This window comes from Takifugu flavidus, chromosome 14 (genome assembly GCF_003711565.1).
Source record: "Takifugu flavidus isolate HTHZ2018 chromosome 14, ASM371156v2, whole genome shotgun sequence".
Classification (NCBI taxonomy): domain Eukaryota; kingdom Metazoa; phylum Chordata; class Actinopteri; order Tetraodontiformes; family Tetraodontidae; genus Takifugu; species Takifugu flavidus.
This window is the reverse complement of record NC_079533.1, coordinates 12,363,197-12,386,835: the sequence shown is the minus strand read 5'-3', so window position 1 is coordinate 12,386,835 and position 23,639 is coordinate 12,363,197. Positions and strand designations below refer to the sequence as shown.

At 42.7% G+C, this 23,639-nt stretch overlaps 1 protein-coding gene across 2 annotated transcripts; it reads right to left on the bottom strand.

Annotated features, from left to right (window-relative positions):
• Positions 1-1,867: 1,867 nt before the first annotated feature.
• On the bottom strand, positions 1,868-22,495 carry dpysl3 (dihydropyrimidinase like 3). 2 transcript variants are annotated; one of them, XM_057055368.1, is made up of 14 exons: positions 22,269-22,495; positions 16,536-16,624; positions 15,366-15,550; positions 13,060-13,224; positions 12,870-12,931; positions 11,977-12,057; positions 10,623-10,691; positions 9,765-9,885; positions 9,039-9,195; positions 8,610-8,751; positions 7,924-8,094; positions 5,938-6,117; positions 5,019-5,172; positions 1,868-3,376 (listed from the first exon to the last, which is right to left on the bottom strand). In XM_057055368.1, exons 1-14 carry the CDS (start codon positions 22,305-22,307, stop codon positions 3,282-3,284), a joined length of 1,710 nt encoding a protein of 569 aa, XP_056911348.1. In that variant the 5' UTR covers positions 22,308-22,495; the 3' UTR covers positions 1,868-3,281. The 2 variants fall into 2 exon arrangements, with proteins under 2 accessions (XP_056911348.1, XP_056911347.1); XM_057055367.1 differs by having other exon boundaries at positions 5,001-5,172; positions 22,269-22,494.
• Between the last annotated feature and the right edge of the window lie 1,144 nt (positions 22,496-23,639).

Below are 23,639 nucleotides of genomic sequence, written 5' to 3'. Positions count from 1 at the left end.
ATCTTCATAGCTGAACAGAGGAGAAATCCCAGCAATTAACACGCCCACAATCCATCTTGACTCACCAGGGACAAAAATTATTACATCAAAGTAAATACTGCCTGCTCAGTGCATAACAATAAAAATACAATTTTCTGAAGTTAGAAATAGTTCTGAAAACTTGGTTTGGTATATTTGACACCAGCTTTCATACACAACTTCTGTCCCATCTGAGAGTAAGTCAATTTAGGAGTAAGAGCAGCCCGTATCTTTTACAGTCAAATACAAATACAAAAGCATCAGCTTTGTTAAAGTGTGGGCTTTAAAAAACAAACAAACTCTAATTTAAATATCTTATGCATGACAGATAACCTCAGAACACTGAATTAAAAAATATTTTGTTATTGATACATTTTTTATGATGTTCTCCCTGCAGCATGCATCTTCTTCCCTCCATGAAACATTTAAATTTTTGCAGTCTTGCAAAAGGACGATTAAATATTTACGAGCTTACTAAATTTGCTATGGTTGAGCAGCAACAAGGGTTACAAGGGACTGTAACAAATTCAGAATAGATCTTAGAATGGATGCATTTCCATTCCAAACCACAAGAGGCGCTCTAGCTTTTTGCAGAGAGCGCATCTGTCCTCTCCACCAATCAGCTGTCGCTTAGCGCTCGACACTATCCAACATGGCGGCGCCCTGAGGAGGCGTTGTTTTGTTTGTTTTAAAAAAAAAAAAAGACTTGACAAAATGACAAAACTAAATACTGAATAATAAATGTTTCTGAAGAATATGTCATGCAGGTTTTAGAAAGAGAATCACAAATATAAGAGAAATATTTCGCCGCACACGAAATAATCACATATTTAGATTTTTTTTTAATGTTGCGGATAACGTGAACACTAAAACATGAGATGAAACACACGTAACGCTATTCTTTTATTTTAGTTTTAAATAGATGTAAATTTAATTTGCTTTACTGTTGGCTGTAAGACATGAGCTGCTTATTTTATAAATCTACTGTATCTTCTTTTGATTTAGCTGTAAGTGGAAATATCAGTAACACTCGTCACAGTGCAGAGCATCAGTGACAACAGAAATTAAACACACCAGGATTTCAGTAAGTAATGAACACATTTTTAGGTGATTAGAAATATTTAGGTTTTACTATAATTTAAGAATATCTAGGTCCGATTTGCAACAGTCTTTTCGACAAACGTCGATTATTGAAGAAAGGACCAAGCCACGCAATGTTCGCTGCCTCATTTAAATAAAACGGCGTTCACGTCAAAGTTTAGATCTTAATCTTTAAAATATGCATGTGACCTTTTCAATTAGACCATTTGCGCCACATGACAGAAAGTTGACAGCTAACGCCATCCAGCAAACTACAATTGTTTGGTTAAAGCAGGAAACTGGGCTTTATTTGAATCTTTAGAAACATCTGCTCAGTCGACTATTTCGTCGCACCTCCAGCATGCTGGGTTTCAAAAGAATATCGTATAGAATAAACCATTCGCCTTTAAATTAATATTAAAATGTTCCTGAGTTGAGTGAGAGTGAAATTACCGAAAGGACTTTAAGTAAGTGAAGAAGCTCATTTTGCGTGTTAAAACACGACGGATTTCTCATACAAGACAATGCTCGAGGTGATGAGAAGCATTTGACGGAATATAATTTAAATATTTAAAATACCTCACAACCTGGAGAGATCCAGGTTTCCTCTGTGTAAATTTGCACAATGCGCCCCCAGTGGTCGCTGGGTAGATCGCATCTTTTTAAAAAGACTGACGAAATGACACCTTTGAAATAGATATGATGCCGTTGAATTAGGCCACTAAGAAGAAACATTACACTTTTCGTAAGAAATAAATAGATTTCAGACTTTCAGTTGCAACTCACGTTTATTCAGGAAACATACCTCCACAGCAAACCTTTTTTGACCTGTCATCTGGGTTTTGGTACAACAGTATAAAAGAAATTACATAAAATAATAATAAAAATGTTGTCAACATAAATACAGCAAACTCCACGGCAACATTAGCCTGAGCTTTTCTTAGTGCAGTGTGCCTTGTTAGAAAACCGCATACAAAGGAGTAGTTAAACCCCCCTAATCGGATCCAGAGAACAGATGAACTGAATAAGACACATTTTTAGGCTGATGCTGAATTAGAATTGTGGGAATTGTATTGGACAGATGTGGTTGTTTTGTTAAATGGGAGTCCACTTGGTGAGTAATGAACTCCAGATGTTAAGTTCCAGTTGTCTTCGAGCAGGTTTTAATTTGGCAGATCATCGCATCTGTGTTGGTGTTTTATTTTTGGTCCCAAGGGACAAATTAAATTTATGTTCCTGATGAACATTTCTGCCATTATCTTCTTAAAAAAAACTTTCAGAATGACAGCAGCAGGCAACATACTATAGAAATGTATGCAAAAGACAGTTAATTACACCCTTTTGTCTAGAATTGGATGTAGTGCGGTAGTAATAATAATACTAATAGTAGTAATAATAATAATAATTAACATTTCTATCTTTTCCCTTTTGTAACACTGCCATTACAAAACCATTTCCTGTCTCTGATCTTTTCAAAACACCAATATTTTCAGAATCAAACAATGACTGGGGTGGTATTTCTCCAGCACCTTAGATGAAGGGGTTGTGAAAGGATCACGGATCAAGTCACCTGTACTAATGTGGCCCATGCAGCTCCAGGTCCAACAGCACTCCTTCTCTAAGATGTGAGAAATACCTTTGACTTGGTCTAAACAGGCTGCAACATTATTCACAAAACTACAATACATTACCGTACATACAATGCCACCTAGAGTTATTCAACGGTACTAGTCTGGGATCTACTGTGTCGTGTTATGTTTCGCTGTCTATGGAGAACACAGGCTACAGAAAAGGGGGTGACAATGAATTCAGGATGAACAAACTACAGCATTGGTCTGAGAAATGCATCATCCATTTTCAGGACATCGTCTGGCTCTTTGTGTTGTGTGTTGTCTGACATTTGCTGGCCACCTTGTTGTGGCGTGAGGGTCACATTGTTTGAGTGTATTGTGCTTTGAAAGCAGCACAAAACCTCTTCAGTGGCCACAAAAAGAAGCAGGAAAATGGATGTTGTTCTCATCAGAACATGGTAGCATTGCAACGGGTAAGGCATGATGATTTTCTGTTTGTTTTTTTTTTGTTTTTTTTGTGGATAAAATTCTAATTGCATCACTTCCTCCCTTTCACCTTTAATCCTGCAATCATACTACTGTCCCTTTATGGACCGCTTGTCCTTTTGCTCTTTAACTGAGGGATGTGATGTTGGAACGACCACCAGGGGGCACCACGATACGTCGGCCAGCGGGTCTAATGGGGACGTCCTCTGGAGTCGGGGGGCCTGGATATGGATGAAACAGGAGAAAAATTAGGAAAAGGGATTGGTACACAAAAAATAAATATATTAGGAGAGAAGTAAGAAACAGAGGGAAGTAAATCAATATTACTGTGAGACAATAAACCCTGTCTCCTCCAGCCAATGTTCTGTGGTATAAGGTGATTAAACTTTTTAAACTACTACTACTTTATAAAGTATCACATCTATGCATTACACAGCAGAGGTTGACACCTTGACTCTCCCTCTAGTCTTGAAATTATGTGTATAATATCACATTTAGTTGTCTTGCGTATATTTCTGGGCTTCATTTCTAGGCTGTCAGCATGACGAGAGAGAGCAATGTCAGATGACATTCTGTGTTTAAGTAAACACTCCAAGAAAACAAGTGAATTAACCCTGCAGATGGTGAAGATATTATTCTGACTCACTCCAAGACGCAGAGGACAGTTTAAAAAAAAACAAAGCCTGCAAAAACAGCATCACAACCTCTGATTTCACACACTCAAATGTGGAAATTCTTTCCAGCCGAGGTCACCTTTCTAGATTTTTTTCATTTGCAAGGTTATCATGCAGCAACCAGGGCAAATCAAGTTGCTCAACAATGTGGAAATTTAAGAACACATCATGTAACGTCAAAGGCATGTTACTGTGGCCCCGTCCAGGTTGGAAAGTGCCACTGATTTAGGGCCACACGCGAACCCATTTAGGTTCACATTGGAGCAACAACTGCGGTTTGTGTCCTGCCCAGAACGTAAAGAGATAATCCAGTGTTGATCATTAATATGTCACTCAGCAGTTCTGCAGTATGGAGCAGATGTTGCATATGTCATGATCTTTCGCATTAGATAGGCATCTTAATAGACCGTATCCGGATGCCTGGAATGTCCCGGGCTGTATATCTTGGGCCTCGAGCCAAACCTCATATCCACAAGTGCAACACCAGGGGAACCTAATTTCCGACTGTAGCTCGATAATGACAAAGAAGCTGCAGTTTCAGAGGTTACGCAGCGTTCACCAGCGTATTTTCAAGGATTTGATTTGAGAGGTCTGAGACACTGTAAAGATTCAGTCTGTTCCAAGTTGCATTTTTCTTAAAATAAGTGAGTAATTAAAGGAACAGCTAATGCTCCAAAGCCCCAAGCTTAATCATTTCACTCTGTGGATTCAAAAACTTCTAGAACATAGTTTAGTTGAGTTTTCCACAGTAAGAACTGTTATAAAATCTACCTAGAAATGTAGGGAAATATTACATGTAAAGTTAAAAAAAAACGTAAGCATTACTCTTTAAAAAAATCAATAACATAATAAATAATTTGATTCACCATGGATAAATGGGCATAAATGTAAATGCTCATGTTATGAAAGTACCCACACATTAATGCATTGTGAAACTTTCGTTACCCTTCACAGACATAAAGCTCAACATCACGGGTTGTGAATGCATCATTCCAAAAGCAGCGTGCTAAACATCACATGAATTCGGTCCCACACAGCAGCAAGTACAAGTTTCTGAAGGGAGGGAGGGACGGAGGCGAGATGTGTTGGCTGAGGGGTGATCTTTGAAATGTCTGCACAGCGTAAATCACTTCACAGTAAACAGGACGGCACAGTAAAAAGCTGGGCTCACCGCATGGTGCAGGGTTACCTGCTAGGCTAAATCCAGACTGGTGCAGGTTTCTGACGGGCTGTTTGGTGGGAGAGGTGCGGGCTGAGGCAGAGGGGGTCCCACCACGGGACATGGAGAACTCAGACACCGGGCCATCATACATTCCCCTGGGTACGGCCTTCAGCACAGCCAGCTGTGGTGAGAGTGGAATAATGTTTTTTTTTTTAAAAATAAAACAAGATGAACACACTGATAAACACAGAGAAAAGGCACCAAAGGACCAAATTTTATATCTCATCAAATGTGACTGTACTGTACAGTACAGTGTGTCCGTGGTGAGACCCTGTGGAATCGCGGAAAGTCCGAGTTAAAAAGAGACATCTGTGACTGGAGAAAGCATAACAGCGACTGCTACCAAGATAAACAACCCACTGTTTCTATAGCACCGTATTCACACCACCAGCCAGCTGCAAAGTAGGAAATGGTTGAACAATGAGATTTTTTGGCTGCTAAATACAGCAGGTTCATTTAACAACTTGATTCATGACTGCGACTAGCAGCCGTATGCTTTCAGTTTATGAGTGCCTGTTCAAAAGCCACTGAGGGTAAATCACATTTGAGGGTAACAAATGTCCATTAACACTCTTAAATATATGTGCAAAGGTTCTTTTTGCAATTATTCTTGCAGTTAAGGTGTTAGTGAACATTGAATAAGGCACAAACCAGCCAAGCTACAGTATTTTCCCACCATAACACCATTATAGTTTCAACAGACCTTCAATCTTTGGTAATTTCTTCATTACATCTGTGAAATCTATTGGGAATCCAAAATCTTTTTAAAGAGATCTATTTCGACCACCCGGACTTTCAAAACACTCTTTTCAGGGAACAGGTTGAAACTAAAGCACTAAGTCGATGCTAGATTAAAAAAAAGAACTTTTCAATAAAATGTATTTACCTGCTTTCTGGCTTTAACACGCTTGTAGGCAAAGTCTGGAAAGGCAGAGCAGGGAATGAAGCGACCCACGCCGGAGGTGACGTGCAGGTTCCCGTCCTCAAGAATGATTTTCCCCTGGCAAATCACAACTAATGGGGCTCCTCGCAGCTCCATGCCCTCAAAAATGTTATACTCCGCAGCCTGAAAGTCAAGAAAAAGGAATACACACACGGAACGTTGAGATTTTCAAACAGCTAACAACAGGGGGCGCTGTTGCAAACTGGATTAGCAGACACGAAGCAAGGTCTTCATCATTCACCACCTCGTTCCTTACACGTCTATCTGGCATGTACAAACAGCTGCCATAACCCATCTGGAGCTCAACGTGTCATTCCCTCACACTTACTCTGTTATCCCTCCTTTCATTTGCTACATGGTTCATTTCACACTGATCTTTCCATATGTCTGTATCATTTATCCTGTGCTCTGTGTCTGTTATCCATCCCCTCTTTCCCGGCTTGATTTATGCAGTCTGTTCTATTTATTTTCATCTTCTTCCAACTCCTCTAGTGCTAACTTTTTTCCGCTTCCATGTCTGCAATCTGGGATTACCCCCTCCCATCGTTCCATTGTTGTTCATTTCCTCCAAAGGGTCCTGTTTTTTGCCGCTGTCCAAAAATCAAGGCAGAACAGCATGCCAAATGTGAAGTCACATCTTAAACCCACAGTTTGTAATTCCATGTGCAACCCAAAGAGAACCAGAGCGGATTTGATTTGACAGAAAACAAGGATTCGTCAAAATCTGCAAAACATGTTGCACCGCTTTTACTTTAGGACGGACAAATGTCGGGAGGGTGACATCATTATGCAACCACCCATGCATCCTCAGTGGATCTATTCCACATTTGGAGAGAGAAAACATGTTATTAATCGAGCTGTCTTTCCATTACTCCATTTGGAGATTAAATGACTTCCTTTCCAAGATTCTAAAACTAACATGGACATTTTCTAATGAGTTCTTATCTCCTACAATATTTCTGTACAAGCAGGATTTATGTGTGGCTGATTAAACCCCAACTGCTTACGCAGGCACTTCCCGCTTTGAGTGTTCTGTTTTACCTGTTTGGATGCGTGTGTCAGTTGCAATTTATGTATGCGCACGGTCAGATAAAAACGCATTTGAGCGAGTGAGAATCTGTGTGAGTGGGTTTGGTGGTCAGAGAGCCTCTCTGAAACATCTGCAATCAGATAATGCTGCAGTTTCACATGTTTGGAATGTGATGTGTTCCTGTGTTTAACCATAAACACATGAGAACAAATGAGCTACAGTTTCAGAATGTTTGAAAGTGCGATTTAAGAAACTTGCTGAACCACATGATTCTACTTTAGAACCTAAATGAAGGAAATCGGGTAGTAAAACAGTAGTTAGAACCAAGACGACTCTCTAAGCAAGACAAATCCACTTTCATTAATAGACACCATAAAACAAGATAATGTTGGAATGTGTGGAGATCATAGTGTAACATCCTCCTTCTAGATCTTTGGTAGTACCAGGCATGTAATTTACTTTGCTTGTACTTTAAAAAGATATTTTTAAGTAAACCTTGATCTTTTTTAAAACCTGAGATCCATTTAGAAGCCCTTACATTACGCTCAAAGTAACAAAATACACTAAAACTGCATCCAAGCCACTCAGTTAGGATCTTATACTCCGGTTAGAGTCCCAGTGAAAGTGCTGGATTACAGCGACAGGCTGAGAAAATTGCGTCCATATACTCAGCTTCAGGGGGCATATTTTGTTTCCCACTAAATGGAATGGCTTGGGGAAAAAAAGCAGTTTGAGAAGAGCTGATTTTGACTGTAATCTTTACAGATGTTCTGTATCTGTAAGTATTAGGAAGGCAACCCCAACCCCAATCCCTGCTACTAAAGGTCTAACCAATAACTTAAGTGAATCTGGCTCATGAGTAACAGGTACAAACCCCCACCGGTGGTCAAAGTACGTACCGAATTGTGCGTCTTAGCAGTGATGGTGCGGATGGAATCTGTGTCCCAGATGACCAGATCGGCATCGGAGCCGACGGCGATCCGACCCTTGCGAGGATACAGGTTCAGGATTTTGGCAGCGTTGGTGCTGGTGACGGCCACGAACATGTTTTCGTCCATCTTCCCTGTAGTCTGAAATGCAAATTTGTGTCTCTTTGCTGCAGTTGTAAATGAGCTAAGATTAAATAACATGAGCAAGCTTTTAAGAGAATGTAGAGTTCAAAGTCCCGTGCTAAGAGAGAAGAGCTAGTAGCTTAGCATAAACGCTACACTACATTTGGTCTGTACCAGCACTAAAAAGGCACAAAAGTAATCCACTTAGAGTCATTTTACAGAAATCTGCACAGTTATAGAAATCACAGCACTACAGAACTGTGCAAGTAGCATGCTGATGTAGTAATAATGACAGAGGAGATAGAAAAAGAAGGTAGTTTGTTCAGTTCTGGGGTGAATGAAAGGGCAGACCTAAAAATAGAAAGGCGAAAGATAAAGGCAGTGACAGAAAGACAGCAGCAAAAAAAAGCTGCAGAGGAGTGAGAAAGCGGGATGAATTAATAACAAACGAAGGCAATGTCAGAAAAAGTTGGATAAAAGAGAAAAAAAGAGAGACTTTCACTGGATTTGGATGGTTTTATTGCCATACTAACCACAGCTTTATCCCAGATGAGGGACATCCTCTCCTCCACTCCGTTCACACCTTCTGGGATCTGAGTGAAGTCATCCTTGCCGATAGCCTTCTGGGACACGCTGAAGGTGCAGTGGGCACTGCCCGCCACGCTCAAGTCTCCACTACAGCGTTGACCAACATGACAGAAAAGATTTTCATATTTGACAGTTGGATCGTTAGCAGGAATTCATTAAAAAAAAAATCCTGGATGGCGATTGCTGAGAGAAAGGCCAATGCTGGAAATGGGACTGACTGCTGTCTCATCCAAATTCTGCATCTGATTATATTTTCTGAGCATTCAGCCTGTGCTTTGTTAGAATTCTTCTTTTGAATGTAGCACCTCTGAATATTGGACTGGTTGAGGGGAAATACCCATAACGTGCGGAAAGGTTTATGCGTTGATACGTACCTGGCCAACAGAGTGTTCAAATAATCTGGGGTGGTGGGATCAGGGCTGAGAGGAGGGGACGTAACAAAGGAAGCTGCCTTGGCCCAATTCTTGCTCCAATAATGTGTCCCATCAGTCCCCAGACTGGCTGCGATTGGCTCCCCAAACACAACATTCCCTTGGAAACGATTAAAAACAGATTATTTGATACATTTCTGTGTGATTAAAAACAAAAAGTGCACCCATCAGGACTGATTAATTTGTCAGTAGTTCCATCTCGCTAAAAGCTTTGCCGATTTGTCTGAGTGTTTGCAGAAAAGGGGCTACACCTCATCTCTGGCAGTGAAAGGTGTTGCTCTGGCCAGGGTGAAACCTGTTCCTCCGCGCACAACCGCCTCAATCAATAACACGTGTTCGCTCTTCTGTTTCTCTCATGCTTTGCCGTTTGATTTCGTTCCCACTTTAAATGTAAAAACCTTGGCAATGTATTCAAACAAAGAGGTCAAGCATTGAATTCCCTTTGACAGGAATGTTAGGCCAATCCCCCCCCCCCCCCCCGCGCTTGTTTCTTCAGTTTACCAAATATTTCTGTAGCTCAAATCAATCAAAGGGGCTTTCCCTTTCAAAAAGTGTACTTTAAAAAAGTATGTGCACATCAGCAGCTTGAGAAAATGGAGACGAATGAGTGAAATTCAAAAAGCAGACACACTGGACGGTTAGACGAAACACTGAATATGTTGTTTTTACCCCTTTTTCGGGCCTGTGAGATGATGTCAGCGGCGCTCTTGCTCATGACCCGGGTTACGTAGAGCGGGCAGTTGGTTTGGCTGGCGATGGTGATGGCACGGAACACTGCCTCCGCCTCCAGCTGCAGACCGAAGGAACCAGACACTGAGGTTACCATGGAGCTGGTTGTTTCCCATTAGGGTTTACTCAAATAAAGTCAACCGCGACAAATTATGTAGTTCTACTTATAAAACAGTTCACCAAAATGACAAGTGGAAGCGTATAATTTTGAAAAGTCATAATCTTCTCTGTAACTATTAAAGTAAATTTATGAGATGAACACACCAAAAATATCAAATAAGTGGCCCGGTGGGATGGAAAGAGTCATTTACCCATTTTTCCCAAGAAAACAATATTTCATGGCTGATCTTTCAGTGTGATTCCCGAACTTTGTTTAAATATTAGTTAAAGGAGCCGCCAGCGGGAAAGCTATTGGCGATTTTTCCTGAGGCTGAATCTGGATCGAATAACAAATAAATGAAAACCAAACAGCCACCAGACCTGCTAATCCCACTTGGCTGCACAGCTCAATGAAACAATTTTACCAAACTGACAATTCTTCAGACTCTTTCTAAATTAATAGCACGCTGTGTGGTGGGACGACTCAGAGTGGAAAATCCCAGTCAAGCTCAAGACACACAAGGCCCCGAGGCGGCCGCGTGGCTTTCATTTGGCTGTTTGCTGAAGAAACACTAGCAGCAAAATGTGAGGAAATTAGAAACTCTTCCCTGGCCTTAAGAAAAAAATGAATAAACACATGAGGAGGCCACACAAAGACACAGTGGGTTGTCTGTTTCATGTGCTTTTAAGTGTGTTTACCTCTTCTGGCCTGCTCAGGACATGTCCCTCTGGTCCAGTGATACCCATCTGTAGCATGCGCGCCTGCTCCTGTGAAACAAACACATAGTTCATCAATGTTTGAAGTAAATAACACTCAAAAACATGGTCATATAGCAGAATGCTAAAACGATCTGTACAGTACAAATATCAATATTGTAGAAGCATTGTGTAAGGGATGTATTAAAAAAAATAAACTATCTTGGAAAGTTATTTATTCTCAAAGATAAATGTAAAAGCTAGTGTTTAACTTTCACATGCACAAAACGTCATGTGCAATATGAAAAAGCCCCTTTTTTAGCCATATATGCTGTTCTGGAGTTTATTTTGTCTGATCAATAGAATGAATGAAAACAATAAACTAATTTGCTCTGCAAGCTTCTCACTAAATAAAGTAATTGAGTCTGTTAGGATTTGACCAAACTGAATTGAGGAAAACATTGTCCTGGATCATTAGAGGGAAAAAATGTCAGTTAAATCTGAGACCACCCAACACCAGACAATGAGTAATGCACGATTCTGGTGGCACTGAGGAGGAAAACTGCTGATTTTTTTGGATAGACTGATGAGAGGATGAGTGAATCCCAGTTTTCCCTGTTCTGGACACCATCTGTACATGTCTCCATCTACCTCAGCTTCTTCCTGGTGGCAGGTGGGAATAGGTGGGAATTTTGGAAATATCATCTTTTTACTCATTAAGAAAAGAATGTTCAACAGAATCCTTCATTCATTATTAACTTTCTCCAAAGCAGCAGTTAGCAGCTATAAGCAGAATGTTGGCCCTGATCTCTGTCCTTATCTGAGAAGGTTTTTTACCCCCCTTACAACAGTAATAACACAAACACAGGCTCAAACCCCCCCGCCCCCCATTACCAACAGTGAAATCAGGACGCAACGTAATCTGACAGTTTGGATGTTTTTTTGGCTTCACGGTTGATGGAAATCAGACTCCCTCACAGCTCTACTGTAAGAATGAACAGGAAAACTGGGAGTTGTGATGAGTCAGATCAGCAAACCGACGGACATACATGACAGAATCCAGGCACGGTCTGCAGCACTGAAGACTAAAACCCCACTCAATTCAACAACTTTGGCCCCATAGTCACAAAAATCTAGCTACAATACAACACACACCTCAACATACAGGAAACATATTTCCCCTCTTATCAGTGACAGTGTGTTTAGTCTCCTGGTACAGAGCGATCCAGCGATAAAGCTCAACCAGAAGGAGGGAATGAGGAAAATCAAAAACGAATCTGCGCTGGACACAGGGCAAGGGTTTTGTGTAAAATTAGGACAGAAAAAGAGATGCGATCTGTCTGCCTTTGCTTGTTACCTCGGCGATGATCTCGCCGTTCTCAGCGTGGACCTGAGCGATGCCGCCCCTCTCTGCCAGGAAGGTGAAGATCTCGTAGAGCTGCAGGAGGAAGACGGTAAAACTGTAAAAACGACACTGGTTCCAATTACATGTACATCCCACGAGGGTGAGCATCCCCTCTGAAACGATGGGGTCACCCTCAAAGCCACAGCTTTAGTAGGAGGCCGCAATTTACGTCATGTTCAACACGGCGAGCTGCGATTATTGTGTGTGTGGTCTCCAGAAATGGTTGAACTTATGTGGGATGAGCTGCAGTTGTTGTTTTGGTTGCTGTGCCACGGTTCCATAGTCAGCTGCATGAGATCAGTTCTACAAGCTGGATGACTTCAATTACCTCATGCTAGCCAGTGAATGAGCAAATTAGCCATGGCTGCATGAGAAACACCAAGGGTCCAGACTCACACACTCTGGACAAGGGTGGACTTTCTCAATACTTTCTATATAGTATGAACAGGACACGCTACAGAAAGGAAATATAAAAGTTGGGAAGTAGCAGTGTTTGTGTAGATACTGTCAGAGCTCAGAGAGGTTTACATTGTTGATGTGTTCATTGTTGTTACACTGTTTACATCGTTAACTGATGCGGTCGGGTTTTCCAAATCTGTCTTAAATGAGGCACAAACTCAGCCAAAGGCTTTTTGATCATCAGAACGATCCACTAATGCCAGCATTGGATATGAAACAGCTTTCAGATGCAGTTTCATTGCGCGGAGTCATTGAAGGATTTTTTTTATGGCACATCTGTGAAGTTCAACATCAGCAAGGACATAAAAACGTGTCGACCGTCCATATGGCATCACTTCTTTACCGGTCCAAACACTTAAGATTGTCCTAAATTAAAGTTATTTTACCTCACTATTGCTCATCTGGTAGTAATCTTTGTAAGCCATGTACACGTGGAATGAGTTCACACCTGTAACAAAAGAGTGGAAAATTAAAAAAAGAAGAAAATCCTCCATCAATAATCATTCCCCCAGATAATAGATATTATGTTGACATGTCTTAAAGGTGCCAAAGATCCTAAAAGGGCATATATTTTACCTTTCTCCTTGATGAGCACATCCACCTCCTGCTTGACGCTGTCGTTCCAGTGGGTGACGTCCACGTGGAGCGAGTAGTCGCAGCAAGCCTTCTCGTCAGCCCACTGTCGCCACTGGTCAAAGGACTCCGTCAGACTGCTGCCAGGCTCTGGGATCACATGGTCCACTGCAGGACACGGAATGAGGATAAAGTGTATTCAGTGTCATGTCCCGTGTGTCCGACCCCCTGATGAGCAACACAGGGGCTCCCCAAGGAACTGTGCTCTCCCCCTTTCTGTTCACCACCTACACGGCTGACTTCCAGTACCACTCTGAGACATGTCACCTCCAGAAGTACTCAGATGACACGGTCATAGTCGGATGTGTGGAGAATGGACAGGAGGATGAATACAGGGACCTTGTGGAGAGTTTTGTTAGGTGGAGCAGGGAGAACCTTCTGCAGCTCAACGTGACCAAGACGAAGGAGATGGTGGTGGACTTCAGTAAAAGCAAGTCCCCTCCCTCCCCAGTCTGCATTAGTGGGAAAGATGTGGAAATAGTCTCATCTTACAGGTTCCTGGGTGTTCAGCTGGACAATAAACTGGAGTGGTCCACAAACACCGATGCTGTTTACAAGAAGACCATGAGCAGACTCCTCAGGAGACTCAGGTCCTTCAGTGTTTGCAGCAGGATGCTCCACATGTTCTACCAGCCTGTCATGGCTAGCACCATCTTCTTTGCTGCAGTGTGCTGGGGAGCAGGAATTAAAGCAAAGGATGCCAACAGACTTAACAAACTCATTAAAAAGGCAGGGTCTGTTGTTGGCTGTAGACTGGCTAACTTGGTCGACGTGGTGAGGGACAGGATGGTGTTGAAACTGCAGACAATCATGGACAGTCCCTCCCACCCCCTCCATAACACAGTGGACAAACTGAGAAATGGCTTCAGCAGCAGACTCCTGCAGCCTCGCTGCTCTAAGGAACGGTACAGGAAGTCATTCCTGCCGTCCACCATTAAACTCTATAATTCATCCAAACCCACTCAACAAAAATAATTGTCTAATGTTTATGTTGTAATTTTATTTCTATTTATTCCATATTTATGTATATATGCTTATAATATGTATATATTATATATATATATATATATATATATATATATATATATATATATATATATATATATATATATATATATATATGCTTATAATATATGCTGTATATATGCTTATAACGTTCTAATCTTATTTGTTTATATTTATTCTATTTCTATACTTTGTAAATACAAAACCTAGACTACAGTTATATTAATCCACGTTAGGCTGCTACAATTCAATTTCCCTACGGGGATGAATAAAGTGCATCTTGAATCTTGAATGTCAGGATTCCTCTCCCAGCTTCGCTGTTTGCTTCGTCTATTGTTTGTCTTGCGTAATCAGCTGTCTGTCTCCTGCAGTGCTTTGCCAGTGGAGTCGGACCTGTCAGCTTTTGTTTTGATCACTTTTGTCAGGGTGTCCAAATTTAGAGACCATCCCTTTTCTAAATATTTGCAGCTTTTTGGTAGCAACAGTCAGTTGCCTTAAGAAATTTTGGAACAATGTGGCTAAATTTTAGCTCAACCTTTCGTGTAATTATTTAAGTAAATGCTATCATCTTTTAACCGTTTCATGCCAACCAAAAACACATACATATTTTCCTGCAGGACAATAAACCCGCTGCAGGCTCACTACCCAACTGGCTTCTTTATCTAGTTAAGGATGACTAAATCTGCTTATCTACATGTTAATAGGAGATTAAAGGGAAAAGCAGAAAACAGCTGTTTATATTGTCATCCGATGTTCCTGTTTGTGACAGACATAACGTCATCTCTACGATCTGAGATGAACAGAAGCAGAATTAAAGATATTGTTGTCTGTGTTTCCACTTTCTCCCTGACGCTTCACCCACTTGTCTGTAATCCCCGGATGAATGAGGTTGATGGCTGCAGCTTATTACAGGATCAGGCCTACAAACACTTGCAGACCCGCAGTAGTCAGCTCAACAGTCATTAACAAGGTTGTCTCTACCAGCTGTTTAAGGTAGATGCACTGAAATAGGACACCCTTGTTCTTTTCTGAGGACAGAGTTTCATTTATGAACCCCCCTCCCCCTTCCCCCCAGCTGCTGATGCCGATTGTCTTTTGTCTGGCTCTGTAAAAAGTGCCCCCCAAAGCTAAAGAAAAGCCCCCCAAAACTAGCTTAACTCCCATTCCTCTCGCTCTTGTCCTACATCTACCCTTCCCCCCTCCTTAGCTGTAGTGTCTGACTGTGCCTCTCTGGCAGCTCTCACCGATCATGGTTGTCCCCCCGGCCAGAGCAGCCTTGGAACCCTGGGCAAAGTCGTCCACTGTCGTGGTGCCGCGATAGGGCATCTGGAAGTGGGTGTGGATGTCGATACCACCGGGGATGACCATTTTCCCATTGGCCTCGATGGTCTTCACCCCACCGGGGACGATCAGGTTGTCTCCGATTTGCCTGTCGTAATTGCACGATGCTGTAAGTCCCTCATCAGAAAATAATTTAAAGCCAACTGTCAAGGTAACATAGCATACAGATGACATGACTGCCCTCTGGTGGTGGGCAGCAGTAAAGGAATAAGTCTTTCCTGCAGCATTTTTTTAGGAACGAAAGTTAAAACATTAGGATATTCTGTGTTCTGCCTTTTATCAATTATGCATTGCAGTCTTTTAGTCCAGCTTGACAGCGTCGCTGTGTCAGCACATCTGGCATCCGTCCCTGCTCAGACTTTAGAGAACCAGGACAGACACACAGAGGACAGTGTCTGTGCAACTTTGTAAGCAGGCTCATGGTTCAGCAGGCATCTGGGTGTTTATTATGCAACACCAGGCTTACTGTGGGTGTCTGTCCCTTAGATGCCTCAGCAAGGGACTGGGAGGACAAAAGGCCCATAACTGGTCAATGAAATGGGAGCTGAACAAGGAGCAAAAGAGAATAGCGGAGAGGACAGATTCATTAAGGGAAAGAGAGGGAGGAACTGGACCGGAGAGGTGTTGAAACGCTCACACAATCAAGTGAACTGCAGAATATTTCTGAAGAGGGGCGTAAATGTTCCACTTTATTTAGACCGGGTTTTATCTCCTACGGCCACTCAATCTGATCCAGAGATGCTAATCCCTTTAAACGCATTATCATTGAGACATCCTCAAACTGCTCGGACTACAGCCAAGGCTTTACGCTTATGACTGTGTGACGCACTGGGACTGAAGTTATTGCACACATTCAGGAGAAGATGGGCATGTCAAAGCCCTAAACTGATTTTTTGGGTTTGATGCATGTGTTCAAGCTGAAATCGATTGGGCAAACTATAACATTAGAAGCCACACGGAAGGCTCCTCTATGGCTTTGTGGGAACTGCAAGCAAAATAGAGAGTTTTAGCGTAAACAACAGCGAATGAAAGTTGGGAGTTAAGAGAAACGGAGGAAGCCAGTGGGGACTTACTTAATGAGGCCATCCTCCATGTAGATATCAGCATGGAAGGATTGGTCATCGTTCACGATCCTCCCGCCTTTGATCAGCAGCCTGTCGCTCTGTTGAGAGAATGCCAAAGTGGGGGTCCGGGGATTAGAAGGGGGAGACATAACACTGTAATTCAATACAAAGCAACAACCCCAGTCTGCAATTCAAAGAGAGCACAAAAAGCAGCACAGTGAGCAAATTAATGGACGCTAATTGCTTTTAACGTAAAAATGTTATGAATGTCCTTTTATTGGGCTGGTTGTGGCCTTATCAGCTTAGATTTGATAGATTAAAGCTGCTGGACTTAATCAGATTTAAACCGAGACCAACGTTGCTCATCATCGTTTCATCTGCCTTTTAGCTGATAACAGCTACACTGGAAAACACAAATGCAAATTTCAGATGACCTCTCCAGGACCTCGCACCACCAGTTTCACCTGAGAAAGGGTCCCACCGCCTGCAGTCCTGCTTTGAACAAAACGTTACAGGCAGAGGACAATATTTATGTTGCACTTGTGTTGAACTTCCGAAGCCCAACCGAGAAGGTTTGACTCATCACCTCATGGTCCAAAAAAACTGATCCAGTCCACATTTGTGAGGACAGCAACTAACCCTAACCCTGCTCAAGGCTGAAGCTCCTTTAATGGACAACACATGGATTAATATTTCAGCCATGTTTATCCAGATTTTGTTACGCAACACCCGCGGATGTTGTTTTTCCAGCTTAATCTATTTATCCAACATACCTAATAACAATTAATGGTCATTTTCAAGATATTTTTAGCCTGCATGACAGATGAATCCTTGCACGGTCTCACTTTAGGGCCCTAGAAGTCTAACTGAACATCTCTTAATATGGTTTGATGCGGTCGTATTTGTTTCGCCAGACACCAAAAGTGGCTGAGAACAGCCTGTGGCCATGATGACAGGTTGACTGCAGGGGCTACAGGAGACCGATGAATGAGTGGAAGTTGTTGGGGAAAATAACTGAAACTGGTGATGAATCTATTGGACAAATGCTGGAGAATTGGTTGAAAATGGTGGATCCCTTGGAGCTATTCATACAAAGTCGTGTTTAAGTTGAATGTTTTGACGGATAGACTGGAACCTCCATTTTTTTTCCCATTAGCCCATATGCACCCACATGTTTCATCATCATAACCAACTGCAGCTGCAAACTAGTGAAAATAAAAAGCTGTTCTTTTACGCGACATGACACATGCTCAGTATGTAGTGAGATCATAACATGCATCTGTGTGTGTGTGTGTGTCTGTGGGATGGTGAGTGGTGTGAAGCCGATCCTTCTCAAGACACCACACCCTGCAGCAAGAACACAGCCTTCAGTATCTGAAAGTCATGAAGCCGCCCTGAAACTGTCACTCATTACCTCTAATTTGGAGTTTGTGTCGCATGTTTTATTGACATTTGATTGAAGAAGTCAAACACAGACATTGGCACAACATGCAAATTATAATAATCTGCTGGCGATAGCTTTCCTTTTTTATTCCAACAGCAATCAGTCTGCTGATTTCAACATGGCTCAGTCAGCCCTGCTGTACATCAAGTAACGCGCTCACAGTGGAAAATCCGCTCTGATTACGCACGATGTTAACAAGTTCTCGTCAACTTTTCGCCATTACGAGCATTGTCAGGCAGGGCAAATCTGTCAAATCACATCCCCGACACGCAGCCTTTCACCTCCGTAGGTGTAACTGTCCGGCCTCTGTCAGACACAACGTCTGACCAAGGGGTTTTGGTCATTAGCGCTTGATAATCTCACATCATAAATCTACATGCAGACCGAGTGTTTACAGTGGCTTTTTGCTGGAAACTATGACAGCCTGCCACATCTGCTAGCGCTTGTGGCATTCGACCATGAGCGCCGTCATACTTAGATCATTTAATAGAAACAATTGACAATTGCTGCTTCCAAAACCTTGCCGCAGTTACATAGCCTACGTTATTTTGTGCTCATTTTTTCCTATAGGAGGCCTGCTATGCTATTACAATTAAGACGCGCGACATGAGGGAAAACGTATATTTTTCTCCAACCACAGCAAGGAATCAAGCTCGCACATTTTCCCCTCTGAATTCTCCTGTGCGACAGTGACACTGATGAATTGAAACCATCTGTGCTTTCACGCAGTTACGGGAATAATGCAACCCACTTGGTTGAAACATTAAAAACACAGCAAACAAACCAGTACAACAGTTCTACATAGGTGTAAACAATGGAAACGCTCCTGTATATATAGTGAGATATATGACCCGAACAGTAATCGTCATTGTGCACGTGTGAGTGTGACCTGGTCCAAATCTCTGGCTCTGTGGAAATACTAGAGGATTTGGTGTTACTCGCCAACTCTAAGTCCCTGATGACGGGATTTCTTCAGAATGAGGGTTGAATATTTGGGACAGTAGAAGATGGATTAACGCATCAATCACATCACGGGTGGCAGTGGCTTAGAAAAGATCTGGAGATCTGGTGCATTTAAAAGGCCCTGGAGAGATTGGATCTTCTTTTTCTGCTGTATCTTCCTTCAAATGAAGACCTCTTCTGTTGATTTTACACCGAGGGTGTCAGAAAAGGGAACACTAGGCGACTGAAGTTCTACAAACTAAGGGACTAAAAATACAGCAAAGGAAACTGTCACTTTCTGTCCACAAGCCAGCAGCAATCAAAAATAGACTCCAGGATGTTGTTCTTACTATACCGATGTGGGCTGACATCCTTTTTCCACTCCCGACAGATTGGAGGGAGCTTATAAGATGGGATGCAAATCACAAGAGTTGGAATGCTTGTCCAGGTCAAAGGAGGCAGAGAGGACATCAGAAGGGACCCTTGTTTGCGTGTGGAAAGCAGTGAGGGAATGGGCAGAGGACCAGTAGTAGAAGAAACTCATCCTGAATGTGCACCCAGGCCTCTGATTCAGCCCTGTTGCCTAGCGATGACAAATATTTACTTGCTACTAAAACTGCTTGGGTTTTGTTTTTTTCTTGCTCTCACATTAAAACAATAAGACTTATCAATCTAAATAATTCACAGAGGCCCCTGCCACTAGGAAAAACAAATAAAATCTAAACCCAATAAGGATCTGATTGAGCCAGACAGGTTCTCTCTGTGAAGTAAGCCCGACCACTGACTGTGATTGAGGAGAACACTGCGAGCTGTTTGGGTTTCTCCCACTTTGCGTGCCCGGTGAACGGGTTCCATTTCCCGGGCAGAGCAGACATCTGTCAGCCTTGGTTCATGCCCACAGATGTCTCTATTCCAGCTGGATGGGATTATGGATGACACGCAACAGCCTGGACAGCCTCCACACAGGCTGCTGAGTAGGTACGAAGGAAGGAAAAGAGCCACACCTAGAAATCTGACAGCACCACTCTGGTGGTGAGCTGGAATATGCAAACATGGAAATACAGTAGGAAACATCTGGGCTGGAGGAATACAATCAGGGTCATTCTGTCTCTCTGGTCGGGTTTATTCTCGGGATCTCATGGCATCGCTGGAGGGTTGTTTGTGGATTCAGACAGGAAAATGTCAGGATGGCTGCAATTTCAATTGATAAGTGGAAGGGTATTGATTTTTAGAGAGGAGCAGCCACACAGCAGCTGGGGGATAGAGGAAGCTGGACCATTTCTGTGAGCACTTCTGAAAACTGGATTAGCACCAAGATAAACACCAGAGATCAAAATGTTTAGTACAGGAATGCAGGACTGACTGAAGTAATAATACACTGCCTCAAATGTGTGTTACTACAGTCCTTTAGGGCATTCACAAATCTTTTAGATTGAGTTTTAATCGTATACATAAGCCAGGGTGAGACTGGTATAGAGAAATTCACCTGCTTTTTCATGGCCTTGCGTGTTTCAGTATTAGTTTATGTGTTCTTAAAGGTCATTAAAGAAATTAAAAAAAGGGTTCTGAGCTCATACTTACGAAATATTCTCATTAGATGGAGGCTCTGCACAGTTGCTGACTGTTGGAACCAAAGCATGCGCTCCCATGTCAGAGCCAATTTGTTGACCCATCTTTCTACACTGACCTCTCGACCATCGCTCAATAAAAAAAGTCATGTGACCTCCTCCTGCAGCTGCCCGATGCTTGCTCGAGGGCTCTATTACTCGATCCAGAGGACAGTAAGGGAATGTTTTGGAAATAAATGGATTTATTCACCAATTGGGCCTGACATTGGAGATACTGACAAGCAAAAAACAGAATAAAGATTTCTAACAGAGGAACTGAAGGTAACCCCGAGATTACGTGCACAGCAGGCCTCGATGAACTTTTTGAAATGGTTGAATGCTCAACAGGATTCAATCCACACACAAAGAACTACACATGTCCTGCCTCTATGATCACATGACATCCCCTTTTTCACCTGACAATACCCTCAAATGGAGAAATGTAGTGGGAGGCAGGTCGGTTTGGTGCTCTGGGTTTGTTTTTTCAGGACTGTAACAAATGAAACAATTACCTTCTATTGCTTTGAAGGCCAGCAAACCCAACATTTTTTTCCAATGTGTGATAAGGCTTGGCAAGTCTGTTGCCATAGCGCCAACAGATTTTTGTTTTCAAATATTGGCACTTCGCCATAAACCTGTGTCTCGTGTCACTAAAAAACTATTCATCCAGACTTGCTATGAGGAGAAATGCTCTCAAGGTGGGTGGTAAAATTAAAAAGCCCATCCCTTCCAAGTCAAAGAAAAATGGGACTTCAGCACATGAAACAGACCACCGTGCCCACAGTATGGACCAAGACCAGGAAGCCCCCCCCCCACACACCAAATCTCCCCACTGGTGATGTGACATCAGTTGAGGAGACAAAACAAAGGCTGAGGCCTGAATGCAGCACAGCCCCATCAGCAGGCCGCGCTACAGCGACAAACGCTGAGGCTGGGAGAGGTTGAACTCAGCTGTAACACGCTGGTGACCAGCTTGTTGAGACCATGACACCAACCTTGATGCTCTGACAAGAGCTGGAAGCTTCCTCCCTCTCTTGGACCCCAAGTCCCCTTCATTCCCATCAAAAATGGGCGTGTTATCCCCCCACCCTCCTTGTCCTCCCCTCATTCTCCTCTGCACCATTCACTATAGCCTGTTCTCATTGTAAATGGGGGACGCATCTGGTCAAAAGAAGAACATTAAAAATAGATATTAACTGACCCCCCTCACACAGCAACCTGAAATAATAGGGGGGAATGAACACAAGAAAGGTAAACATGCTTAATCATTTCCTGAAAATATTTTGTCCAAATCTAAACACAATTTAAGAGGACTTAATATTCTCCCTCCGACATCCATGCAGTAGTATGATCATATGTGCAGAAACCTTGTTCTAAAACATCTAATCCCATAGTTACGCCCTGCAGACAAGAGCCTTTGTAGAGATTTTTTTTTTATGGGCGAGCCGGCTGTACCAGCACGGAGCCCTTCAACAAAGAGGATGCGGGACACCTTTAAGAAAACGCCTCATCTCTCTGCCTGCCTGTCGCTATGGTAGCAGGTCATAGCGCTGCCCCGGCGGCTTCCTGCAGTCAAGTCTGACAATGGAAGGGGGAAAAAATCTCAGCCCTGAGACGCGCTGGCGGCCGCGTAAATATCCGAGGGATCCGTTGCGCAGTGAAAATACTCGTGCACAGATTTGCAACACCAGCCATCAAAGTTCCTACAGCCGCCGAAACATGCATAATCCCTCTTTTTTAAAAACTCACTGTGATCTTTGGGATGTTCTTTTTTCCTTGGTAAGACATGTTCGTTTTTCTGTTTTTCCTTAGAGTCGCGTTGTGTCAAAATCGTGTCCCCTCTGTACGGATGCTGAAGCGGCCCTCGCCTGGATGGAAGCTTCAGGGAATGGTCGCCCCTCTGTCAGTGCGATGTAAAGTGCTTCGCCGAGTGCTAATAGGAGCGGAGCGTCTGTGGTTCAGCCAGGCGGCCCCTCCCTCAATAAGCTCTACTGGAAAGCTGCTGTTCCCCAAACAGTCCATCAGAGGGCGCGGTGGAGAAGCCGGTGACAGCACTGCAGCCAACTGAACGTCACACCTCCTCAGTTCGTTTTAAACCCGTAGAATGGGCCTTATTATGGTCTCAAAATGACCTTAGGTTCAAGGGTTGTCCTGTCATATGGTTCGGAATATTACCATATCTGAAACAAGCACCAGAATGCATTGCTTTTGCATTTGACATTGACTATATTTATTTCAAATTATTATTTTAAGTATTCATTTTATGTTCTTTTAATTATATGAAAACAATAACATTTCATTGACTTTACAGAATGCAGAGTAAATTAAAGAGATATTATATTTTAAATGTTCATCATTTAAAGTAATGACTAATTTCAATCCGTAAGGAAACACGCAACATACAACAATCTTGTACTAAAACAACAAAATGTCTGTGTGTGTGTGTGTGTGTGTTTGCATGTGCGCGCACGGCCTGCACAAAAAAATGTCCAATGTAGTAGATATGTACTCGTTATGACAACCCCCTGTCTCTCTGTCTCTTTTCATGTCCCCACCCATCCATGTGTCTCTTTTGTTTGGGCCTAAAGAGGAACCCCCCCCCCCCCCACCACCACCACCACCACCACCTCCCATGCAGAAAAGTGACGCCCACTTAAAACACACATACACACGCACACACACCACCATCACCAACACAACCACACTTTTTCTGATTTATATTCTGTCATTATATCTGTCAATCTATGTTTATTCAGAAGTGCTTTGTCAGCGTGTGACGAGTCTTTATGTGCCCCTCATTTACGCATAAAAAGCTCAATCACATCCCACAAATGTTAAATGATATACTGATGGGGCCAGGACACAGTGCCTTTATGCTGACATGTCCTCTCATGGCAGGGTGTCAGAAAAGCAATAGGCTACCTCAGCATCTGAAGGCCTCGGAGCCTGAGTCAACAACCAACTTCAAGTCTGGAGGGCGGTTACCTCTGCAGAGCACATTAACCAGCTGACAGTGACGGGCAGACCTGATTCAGACAGATCGGGGATGCAGAAAAGACTGCCAGGTCATCAAAGCTGCATCTCCTTGTGTATCCTTTGCACTTCTGTGGGGGTATTATT